Source organism: Marmota monax, unplaced genomic scaffold, assembly GCF_021218885.2.
Source record: "Marmota monax isolate L192 unplaced genomic scaffold, Marmota_monax_Labrador192_F-V1.1 WCK01_AAM20220418_F8-fsc00019, whole genome shotgun sequence".
NCBI classification, from domain to species: domain Eukaryota; kingdom Metazoa; phylum Chordata; class Mammalia; order Rodentia; family Sciuridae; genus Marmota; species Marmota monax.
In genome coordinates this window covers 23110428-23122824 of record NW_026695242.1, presented here as the reverse complement: position 1 = coordinate 23122824, position 12397 = coordinate 23110428, and the positions used below count along the sequence as shown (strand labels likewise).

Sequence of the window (12397 nt, the reverse complement as noted above, 5' to 3'; positions counted from 1 at the left end):
ATTCCTATCTACATAAACTAATATCACAATGATTTTTTTCATTTGTATGTTCCCCTGGAATCCCACTTGTTCTTCCCAGTCCATTATGCTACATACATAACTCTGCTTTATTAGCTGTTTTGAAGAGCCATTTCATTTGTTTGCTATCAGCAACTGGTCTGTTGAAAGTATAGCAAAAATAGCTATAATGAAGTAAATACTATTCTAAATTGGGAATGGTACAAATAAAATATAATTATTGGCATAAACATCTGATATGATGTTCATTGCTTGTGTTTTTACTCATTGCAATGTATCAATGCAATGTATGTAAAAGCTACCAAGAAATTTCCTTCTGTCCATGTTTTCATGTTCCCTTTTCATTTCTCATTCTCTTTCCTTTGTTAAAAAAATCTCTTAAAATAATATTTTATTAACTTAGAAAAGTGATTGTAATTGGTCAGCAAGGATATCTCTTTATAACTTTTTTCACAGTTCAAGTGCTGTATGAAATAAATTATGTTCCCCCCAAATTCATATAATGTAGCTTTAATCCCCAGTGCAGTTATATAAGTAGATTATTTAAGGTTAAGTACTATCATAAGTATGGGTCCCTTATATGATAGAAGTAGTATGATAATAAGAGCTCCACCACCCTGCACCATGGGAGCACAGGAAAAGGAATGAGGCACACTGAAAGAAGATGGCCATCTACCAGCCAAGAAGACAGTTCTCCCCAGAAACAAATCCTACCAGACTTTGTCTGTGGTTTCCGGACTCCAAACTGGTGAGAAGATTTCTGTTGAATAAGACAACCAGTCTATGGTATTTTGTTATGGCAAAACAAGCAGACTAATATAACTACTTAATGTAGATTTTCTGAAAATGTGCTGTTATTTCCTATATTATTTATATATTTCCTAACACTGAACATTTATTAACACAAAAGCCTTAATTACCTTCCTTAAGAATGAGTCACTATGTCTTTTAAAGTTATTACTTTAGATATATGTAAGGAATTGGAGGTTATACAAATAATAATCCAGCAGGAAAGCTGACATATGGGATTTCAAAAGTATAACCATATCTTCAATACAAAATCGAGAAAACAATGAGGACTGTTCAGTGGAGTGTAGGATTTGACAGAACTGGAGCATTCTGTCATTGTCTCACAGAGAGGGATGTTGTACTGAATGCTTAGCATCTTCATGCAAGTCTTTCAATATTCTAGCTCCATATGATGGAAATACAATGCACAACTTTTCAAAAGCATACTGCAATATAAGGACTCACATATCAAAGATACCACATTGCTCTTGAATAAATTGTTTAATGAATAGGTTGAAAGTTTCATCAATACATTACATGGAAGAACTTATGTTTTATAAAACAGGGTTCATGCCTAGTAACACTTAAATAAAAGTCACTATTTTTATAAATGGCTCAGATATACCTTATTGTTCTAACACTCTCTTTTTAAAACATAATTTTATAAAATTAGAAATATTTAAATTGTAATAATATTAAAGCAAAGAAACACCTTTAATTTTATTTTTTTTTATTTTTTATTTTTTGAAACACCTTTAATTTTAGATGGTGAGACTTTAAGTCCTCCTTCTCAAATGAAAGTGTTTCTTATAAAACAGTTTAATTTCTAATTATTCCTTGATCAAACTTGGGACAAATGCCAGTTTATAATGTTTGTTTGTTTGGTTTTGGCCTGTTCTATGTTTACATTAAGTAAAATTTGGTTGTGGTAAATGGGGCCAAGAAAGATTTGGACTCTAACAATATTTAAAATTATATGAAATCTGAAGTCTGGTTTTAAAATGACTTTGGGACAGACATGCTTATTTTCTGGTTTATTTTTGAGGAAATATCACAGAATCCTTGGAAGAGATTTCTAGAATTTAAATATGCAGTATTAGTTTGTAGTTTAACAAATGGCTAGCAGCACCTAACAGACTCATTCATAGATACATATATTAAATACTATTTCATTACCTTATCAGGTATTTGCAGTAGAGAAAGAAAAAAAAATATTCAACATAATTAGAGTTGCCTTGAGTATTTTGACCCTAAGTCTGTTACCTAAGACCACAGAGCTATTTGTCTTGCTTCTGCTCACTGGTGATAGATGCAATATTACTGACTGAAAATTTAAAAATTAATCCTGGTAACTTCATTCTGTTTCTTTATTTAAAAAAAGAGAATAATAGCAACCAAATTATCTTAGTCTATTTAATTTTAGAAGTGGGCCTTTTTTATTGAAGGTTTTTTTGCTTATTTGTTTGAGGTGTTTACCCGATTTTTCTTCATTTTTTCTGCATGCCTGTACATGCAATAGTATGTTTTACAGACTCATGTGCTCATGTATCTTTATTATTCTAATAATCTATAAATATTTGTTCCGTAAGCCATAAATCACCATCCACTCATTTTACTTCCATACTTTAGAAAGAAACTGGTAGAGTTAAAAACAATGGTTTAAAATTAGTACTTACTCCAAATTGATAGGGAGCAGAAGTGAGGGAAGGTCAGGGTGAGAGTATTTTGAAAAGATTTTTACATAGGTTGAAATCTGAAAGTACGATTTTTTTGTGTGTGTATCCAATAAAAATGTAGATATTTTTACATACACATATACTTCTGACTTCCATCCTCTGAATTTTTTAGTGGAGCTTCTGAGGCAGAATCCAGGCATCTACATACTGAATATGGCTCCACGTTGATATTGATGTGGTTGTTTGGTAAATCATACTTTGGGAAGTATTTCAGTTTGGGCTAAAAAGCAAATTATTGGCATGCAGCTCCTACATTAGAGGGAGATTTAGACGAGAAGGAATAGTGAGTGGAAGCCAACCCTCCAACTCCATTCCATCACTTTCCTCGAGTTGAATCATATAATATATAAATTCCACCAAGGGCAGCGCTGCCCTGTTGAGAAAGTTTATCATGCCAAGGACTCTAGGAGCATTGGATGCATTGTTTACTTCATAAGTTCATAGAAAAAGATAGGAAATTAAATACTCACATTAGCTTGGATGATGACGAAGTATCGAGTCTTGTCTTCATAATTGAGTCTCTTCCTTAACACTACATTTCCAGTCAACATAAGGGGAATTTCAAAGGTGTCATTGGATGTCTGCAAATATTAAGCACACAAGGTTCAGATCAGTTGAATATATGATGAAACAAGATAGTTTTATATTGTGGATTAGTCCTCTTGAAAGGTAGATGGTTTTCTTATTATCTGAGAATTAAATGTGAGTATAAACTTTATACTGAATATTCTTATAATTTCTCAAAATATTTTATTTTGATCAAAAAGTTTCACCAGAGATAATGATAACTGTAATGCAGTACACTTGTCATAGTTTTTCATATATTATTAAGGTTATTCATCCATGGCTCTGTAATAGTCCTGAGTCAAACTCCAGAAACCTGAAAATCTTCCCTGTTATCTTTTGACCTGTTGTTTTAACATCAAAGAGTTCAGATTTTGCAGTTTGTTATTTCTATTTAATTTCACTTTTTTTACATTTGTGCAAATGTCATATTCCAAGCATTTTCTGACACTAAATACAATATGATCATGTAACTTATAATTTAAAGTTTATTTTTTTTCAAGGCTCATAATTTAACACATTAGTTAAGCTCCCTAACCCCATTGCTTCCTGGTAACATGCAAATTATAAGGACAATCTTTAAGGTGCCTTCCAGATAACATGCAGGTCATAAGGACAATCTTTGAAGTGCCTCCTCTTACAAGAAGCCCTCAGTTTAAGTGTATTCACTCCTTAAGAGGACAATTTACAAGATTAGTGTCTTCCCATAGACCTTAAATGACTCCTGTACTTTATTCTCATTGTGAAAAATGATAAAATAATGTTTGCAAATTCTATTCTGAAATCTTCTTTCTTCCAATTTCAATTAAGTCTTTGATATGATGTTGAAATTTTTTTCATACAAAACATATTTTTTGTGTATTTTCTATTTCCCTTCACGGATTCTTCAGGAGCCTCAGTCCATGACACAGAGATACTTACCTTTCTATCTCTATCAAAACAACTTGAGGGATATTTTCAATATTTTGTTGTTGTTCTTAACAGTTTTCATTAAAAATATGAAGAACTATTATAAACAACTATGTTAAGGATAATAACAAGTAAAGTTATTGTTAATAACAAGTAATGTTATTGCTCTCTGAGAATTTTTGATCTTATTTCTTATTAGCTAAATCTATATTTTACATAAATCTGATATTTTCATGTTTTAATTGTTTCATAAGTACTTTGAAAAATAAAGGGGCAGTATGCGCTTCATCATCAGCGCTACTTTGTAAATGTTGGCAAGCCTATGTACTAAAATTAAATAATTTCTTGATTAAACAAGTATTTTTGAGTAGCCATTCTTTCTCTAAAACTTATAGATTAATAATTAAATAAATCAATAGAAGAAAATGTACAAAAAAGAGAAGCATAATGTAGATAAAAGTTTAGGAGTTGGGCAAGCATAATGTAGATAAAGATTTAGGAGCTGGGTATGGTGGCACACGCATATGATCCCAGAAGCTCAGGATGCTGAGGCAGGGGGGTCTAAAGTTCAAAGTCAGCCTCAGCAAAAGTGAGGCACTAAGCAACTTAGTGAGACCCTATTTTTAAATAAAACACAAAAAAGGGCTGGGGATGTTACTTAGTGGTCAAGTGCCCCTGAGGTCAATCCCTGGTACTGAAAAAAAAAAAACAACAAAAGATTTAGAAAACTTTCTCTAGTAAAATGAATATTGGTTAAGATCAACTCTAATTAAATGCCCTATTTTAGTGGAATTCCAAAACTTAACTTAAGAAGTAAAAATAAAGCAAGATTTTATAGAAAAATCATTGTTTGTTTGCTTTATTGTTAATTATTATAGTATAGGGTCACGGGGAAATGGGACAGTTCACTCATAATTTATAATATATAACATATATATATATATATATTGTTCAAATATATCTCTGTTCCCCCTTATTCAGAAATTCTCAGTAGTCTACATTTCTATCAGACTTACTGCATGATTCTGATGCAGACAGTTAAGATTTTACTTTGAAAAAGTGGAGTAGGAATGTGTCTGCATTTTGCCTTTCTGCTATTTATGGCTCTTTCCTTTCATAATTAGAGCTTTGATCCATAATGAAGAAGAGCATGGGAATAGCAATATCCATTTGCTTCAATGATTTGTGAGGCAAAGCCATTGCCCTCTTTCTGATAGTTCTGGACATTCTGTAAGACACAAACTTGGCACCCTTTTCTTTAGGTGATGGAAATTTAAATGTTGACCTCTACCTACACCATCTTAACAAAAGAAATCCAATTATGGCTCAATCTTTTGACATCCACTGGCTCTAAACACCTGGCCTCCATTAAGAAAGGTCCACTCACAATTTCCAAGTGGTTCAGTGACCTGACAACTGTCAGAGAAGGGGCAATCCTCCATTTAGTAAAGTGAGGGTATGAGACAGGTTGAGCAGTTTTATCACTATCCAAAGGACAGAAATTAAGGTAGAAGGCAGGTGTAACTTCCACACCACACACTTATGCACCCACAAAGGAGGGAGATAGAGGGAATATTGACACTGTTTCCCACAAGATGATTTAATTCTCCCATAACCTTCTTTATTAATATGTGTGAAGGTGAGTTAGTAATAGTTTAGATAAAAAGTCATTTCTCTGAGGGTCCTGCTAGCAGTTATTATGCCCTTAGTTAGAGATATGTTCACTTTGAGTAAGACTAATTTACCCTTAACTTATAATAAACAGCATCAATTTTGTCCTAACATTCTCTATTCGACCCTTAGCTTGTGTCTTATTAAGCCAGGCCCCCATGGCATCAGTTAACGATCAGTCTATAGATGGGTTGTCATTGATAGGCCATTTCCCCTAATCTAATTACTGACAGAAAAAACAGATCACTTAGCAAGAATACATTATCCTTGTTTACCAAACAGACTGTGATTCTTATAGGAAGCATGGACTCTGCCCTTACTACCACTCTGATAATATTTTACTATTTAATACAAAGTTATCATAAACACATATATTTGCATTTTACCTTGTTCTAACCTATTTCCCATCAAACTGTATTAAGAAGTGCTTAATTGAGTGTAGAAGTATTTATATTGCAAAGTTAAAAGGTTACAGATTTATATTGAAAAGACCTAGGTTCCAAGTTTTTTAAATAGATGACTTTTAGTTGACTTAAACAAGAAAAAACGAGAATATTAAACATGATGGGGATTTGAGACGGTCATGATATAATATACCAAGTATGATATTCTTGAAGTATACATATTTCTACTATTTAGCTGCCTAGAAACTATTTTTGCTTAGCTTGGAATATTTTAATAACATCTGAATTTTGACATTGACTTAAATACAGAAACTACTAAAGGATGGTAATTTGTTAAAAACCTTTTACATTTGAACTGTGCTTTTAGCTTCCTGACTCAGGAAATTCAAATGTATTACATGTTTGCATGTTAAAAAATAAATTGTGGTTTATTTTTTTCTCAATTCCTTCAAAGCTATAGGGAGTCAAGTGTACTATAAAAGAGGACAATTTACTCAGGAGGCCTTGATAAAAGATATTATCACCCTCTGAAAAACTGCTCTACTGCCTCCAAAACAGAAGCTGTGTATGCACACTATTACCTTGGTGCTTTTCTGATAGCAGTGGTTCCTAATAGAAAAGGTATGCTGTAGCCTTAGTTCACTGGAGACTGCGACACGGGATATGTTGTCCCTTTCCTCCTAATCACTTTAGATCAAAATACTTAAAGTGCAGAATAAAAATAATTCCATTTTTATATTTAAAAAGATTAAGAGAACTAATACAATAAAACTTCTAGAAAGTTTTTTCAATCTTGCTAACAATGGAATTTAAAATATCAGAATGATACCTTTTTTATATTTGCATTTTCTCATTTAATATATAATATAGACACAAAAATGCAAGATTTGTGAAGCATGTGATGAATTCAAAAAAGTATTTTTTTTCTTTTTTTTCTAAACAATTAAATCAGTCAATGTATTTATTATGGCGAAGGCATCAAAAACAATATTTTACAACAACTGTGATGAGCATAGTATAAATATCATAGACATTAAAGGCCCCTAATTTAAATGTTTGTAGCTCTCTTTGCTCAGCAAATATCCTGTAGTATCATGTCCTAACAAATAATCCAAATGTTTCTTAATGAACAATAGGTGACAGAATGAAAAAATGCACTTATAAAGAAGAATGTCTCTTCTTCCCTTGGATAAGAAAGAACTACAATTTTTTTTTTGTTCTGCCAAATTTTATTCAGGTTTTTAAAATTTTTTTCAAGCCCATCCATGTACTTCCTTATAAAATCCAATGTTAGCAAATAACCTTGCTAACTCAGTTGGGCAAGAATCCCCTCAGTCTAGATATCTGATCACCCTCCATATCTGATATTTGATCAGGTACCCAATTTTCCATCATCCTCCAGGTCATGTATGATCACTTCTGCTTGGTTCTAGCAAGAATCCTGATAAGTGTGTCTAACTTTCCCCCCTTCCCCTGATAATCTCTCCTAGAAAAATTTATTACATGGATCATCACCCTGTTTCTTGCCTACAAATTCCACTTGCTCATGTCTTATTTGGAGTTGAGTTCAATCTCTCTCCACTGTAAGAACTGGTTGCAGTAATTCTATATCTATTGCAATTTTCCTGAATTAAGTCTTTTTCACCATGCTTTCACATGTCATTGAGTAATTGTTTTCTTTAACAAATGTTTAAAGGATTTTATGAGACATTTACTAACATTTATTTTCTAAATAAATTGGTTAAGAAAAAATAGGTTATGCTACAGAAACAAAGGTCTTTATTTTCATTTCTTACCTAATCCACATATTTATACATCTAGCACTTCAGCAGATAGACTTTGTTTCTTGTCATTCAGAATTCAGGCTAATAGATGGCTTACCTTGTAACAGTGGTCCACTTCACCTTTTGAATATAAGCTCTGAATATATGCTCTGAGGCTTATTTTTTAAAGATGTGTTCTTTTCCCTGTCTCCTTCTCCTGCTTCCTAACCATGGGGCTGGGAACAGGATTATTTTGAGTTATCTGTGCTCCACAGAAAGGAGATGTCTGCCAGGGGATCTAGAAAGTGAAGATCTCCCAAATTAACAAGTGAATGCTATCACACTATCAGGGGACCCAGGGACCCCCTGTTAGGGCACATCTGGAATGTAGCCTTTGAAGAGCTCCTTTAAAATCCCCCTGTTCCTCCTAATGGGGAGAATAACAGCCTTTGGGACAGGAGTCCCCTGTGTTTCTCCTTTGCTAGTAAAGCAATAAAACAACATTTTCCTTTTTTCTCAAAACCGTGTCCTCATTATTAAATTGGCATTAATTGGCATTGGGGACAAGGACCAAGCTTTCAGTTACAACCTTAATTTGTTTTTCTCTAATTCCTATATAGTGGGAGGAGATATGACTTGTACTTTGGTTCTCTGAGCTCATATTTTATTAGTCAAAGCAAGTAATTTCCTCTAAGCAAGAAAAGTACATTCTTGGTATATCTCCAAAGAAAGAAAAATCAGGAGTTTTTGGTAAATAGCACAAGTGCTTTTGCTTCAAATTGGGTCAGTCAGTTCAGCAGCCCTTTATACCCAAATTTGCTCTTTCTTTATTTTAAGAGATCATTTGAATTTCAATAAAAAGAAAGACAAAAGAAAAGAAAAGCTCAAGTTTAGCTATTCTTATTTTATTCAGGGATTAAATAAAAGAACTTTGTTGTGGTGAAGAATTTGCAACATTTGGCTATGTTTGAAATTTTATGATTTTGAATAATAAAAATGCCTCCTCCTTCCTTACACCACATTTTCTACTAAATTGTCTATCCTGTCATAAGGAAAAAAATAGGTAGGATAAGAAAGACCCTAATAATGCAAATGACCATCTTAAGTTACCTTTTTCTGATACCAGAATAGAACCTTCATCCTTTCTATTTTGTATTTTAAAAATAAAAAAGTCAAAAATGTTTTTTCAAAGTAGATTCTGTTTACGTATTATGCAAAAAAATGAAAATAACATTTGCATTATAGTATATGTGACAATCATATCTGACTCCTGATAAGCAATTCACACCTTTGCATGATATCTTCCTCTTAAGTGTGGGCAGGATCTCTGACTTGCTTCTAGTCTTTAGAATATAGCATAGTAGATGACTTATCGGTCCCATGATTACATCGTGTTAGATGAAGTTCTGTCTTGTGATCAGACTTGCTCTAGATACTTTCTTTGCAGGCTTGAAGCACTAGTAGTCATGAAGGCACAGACTCTATGGCAAGGAACTTGGGGCAGCGTGTAATAGTCCATACCAGCCTTCGTTCAGTAAAGAGGAGCAAGAAGGTGAGGACCTACGTTGTATAGCCATGAATAAATTCTGACAGCAAACTGAGTTTCCTTGGAAATGGATTATTCTCTAGTTGAGCCTCACTAAGAGTATTAATCTCACCAGCACCTTGATTACAATCTTATGAGAGCCTAAGCAGAAGGCACAGAAACTGTAAGGAAATAAATAAATAAATATGTTGTTTTAAATTACTGAATTTTTGATAATTTGTTATATAGCAAACCAATACATCATACTGTTCCCTAGGACATGTCTGAAGGATTTGTGATGACACACAGTACTCGTTATTGATAGCTAAAACCTTTGATGAATCTCCAACTTAATAATATTGTAGTGATAATGTATTTTTCCTTCTCTGATACTTTATACAATAAACACATTTGCATGAGCGTATCCTCCATATTCTTGTGATAGGGGACAGACAGAATTGAGTTGTGGGAACACAAGGTTAGGGAATAATTCTAAACAATAGGCCCACCGTGCTTACCACCACATGCTTTCTTTTTCAAGAAGCAATATACCTGCAACCCTGGCTGGCTTAAGTGGACAGGCTATATGACATTGAAGCCAGATTTAAAGTTAGGTAGTCAGTGTGAAGCCAGATTTAAAGTTAGGTAGTCAGTGTAGTTAGGTAAATCGGGTCTAATATCGAGTGAAATCTAAAATGGAGGCCATGCTGGCAATGATTCCGGGAAACGCAGGACAACTCATGGAATGTTAATGAAGTCCCAAAAAGGCCCTAGGCCAAAGTCCACCTCAAAGAAATGTTAATGAACAGCCCCCAGCAAAAAGGTGCTGACTCAGAAGTCCTTCCTGACCAGATTACTTCTTTGGCCCACCTGTGTCCCACCCCTCGGTCCTTCCCATCTACATTCCATCACTGAAAGAACTATAAAAAGGGGAGACAACATCCCTTCCACGGATTCCACCTCTTGGGTCCCCTTCTTCCTCCGGGAGAAGTCTTTTCTGCTGTCCTTTTATAAACTTCTAATTTCTACTCTGACCTTGCCTCGGCGTGCTTCTTTGGTGTTATTCTTCAACATTGGGGAAGCAAGAACTCGTCACCGGTCAACAGCGGTAACAACATTCCTCAGCAAACTGCCCATTGTCTGAAGAAGCAATGCAGGCCCAAACTAATGTGAACAAGAAAAATCCCTGTTAACCAAAGGGAGAGACTTTTGTGACTCTTCACAGACCAGATCCTGAAACTCAGGGAGATAAGAACAATTCCTCTTAATCATAAAATTTATAAGAATTTATTGCTAAGAATCCAATTAGAACCAGTCAGCATGGGCCAAAGTGACCCAGAGCTGTCATGGCAGTGGGAACTTGAAAATCTGATGTCATTCTGTTATCAGTCAAACGTTAAGAGATGAACCTGGGTAGGACTCTCTGGAAACTTCTCTAGGACTCCAGATAAAACTGGAGTGCAGGAGAGGCACACTGTCCTTTTCCTCTCTGAGAGGACCCACTCTTTCCCTTGAGATTGTCTCCTTTCCCTTTTCTTATCCCTTCAGTAAACTCATGCCTGCTACTTTGAGCAACATGTCTGAAATCTGACTTGATTGATTGTAAAATTGAGCTTTAAAAGCAGGACGAGGGACATCTTCACACTCAGTGTCCCAAAAGGCCCCAGCCCTGTTACACTTGTATTGAAAAGCATTATCCTATCCCCTACATTAGTCTTTTTTTTTTTTTTTAATAAAAAGATTAATAGACATGTTGGGGTCTAGTACTTTCTTTAATTTTGCCTTTACTATAGAGAATACAGACTAAAATAGATTTGAGATTTCAGTGTTTGTGGTTTTGCAGTAGTAGATATGCTACATCAGCTGACAGCATATCACGGCAGATCCAGTTATAGGTGGAATGGATGCATGTTCCCTTTTGTTATTCAGATTTGGGAATGCTACTATCATTGTTGCTATTGTACAATTTAGGATAGCCAAAATAGTTCAAAGGCAAAAATGAGTAAAAACACTAGGTTTTCTAAAGATATATTGAAGAGAGAAACTCACTGGGAATTAATCATTCTACTCCTATATAACTAACTCCTCCTACTTGACCAAATAATTCAACAAAAAGCACAGGTATACAGAATATCAAAATCAATCAACCACTCAAAACAAAAAGCTAATATCTTCAGAGAGAAAACCAAAGCAGATATTTTTTGAAGTAAGTAGATACTTGAAAAAAGAGATGACATGAGTTAAGTTTCCTGTTTTATGGCAGTTACCCAGAGAGAAGGCCAAGTTCAGAACCATGTTGAGACACATAAAAGTCTGATAGGAAGCCTGAAGTCTTATGACTGAAGCATCAGGTGATGCACCAAGGTTGACTGTAATTGAGTAGGGAAATATTGGAAAGAAGAAAGCTAGCAAGGGATAGAATAAAATTCCACTGATAAAGCTATGTCACAATCTCTAGCTGTTCTCTAAACTGCACCTTTGAGGGCAGATTACAAGCAGATCAACTATAAAAAACATAATACTTGCTGAATGAAGATTTGTGCTGCACTCAAGTAAAAGAGCTTCCAGTTTGAGTTCAACCAAGTTGTCCATTAAAATGAAATACAAAAATAAACAAACAACATTGAAATAATCACAATCCTCAGAGAAACTAAACAGATTCAACTGTTTCTCCACTGCATAACATTCACAATATCCATGACAGAGTCCCCAAACAAGTCAATGTGATGAAGTAAATGTGTTCCATTTTCAAGAGAGAGACAAGACAATACTACAAAACCCAGACAAGGGTATTCAAGCAAATATTATAACTCTACCTGTGTAAAAAAAGATGAAAAAAAATGATATACACTATAAATTAAAAATAAAAAGAAAATCTTATAGCTTGTGAAGAAATGAAAATTCTAAGAATGTGGAAAATTTAGAATAAAAGAACACAATATCTTAAATTTAAAATAAAATAAAATAAAATAAAAAGACCACTGCATATATTTGACAACAGGATGGAGATGGCAGACA

General features: G+C 34.0%; 1 protein-coding gene across 3 annotated transcripts in view; it reads right to left on the bottom strand.

Annotated features, from left to right (window-relative positions):
• Pcdh15 (protocadherin related 15) overlaps positions 1–12397 on the bottom strand; it is a 1685700-nt gene that overhangs the window by 446781 nt on the left and 1226522 nt on the right. For all 3 annotated transcript variants that reach the window (XM_058578029.1, XM_058578030.1, XM_058578028.1), the window contains one exon: positions 3014–3124. In XM_058578029.1, coding sequence (XP_058434012.1) covers positions 3014–3124 — 111 coding nt within the window. The remainder of the gene's footprint in view (positions 1–3013; positions 3125–12397) is intronic.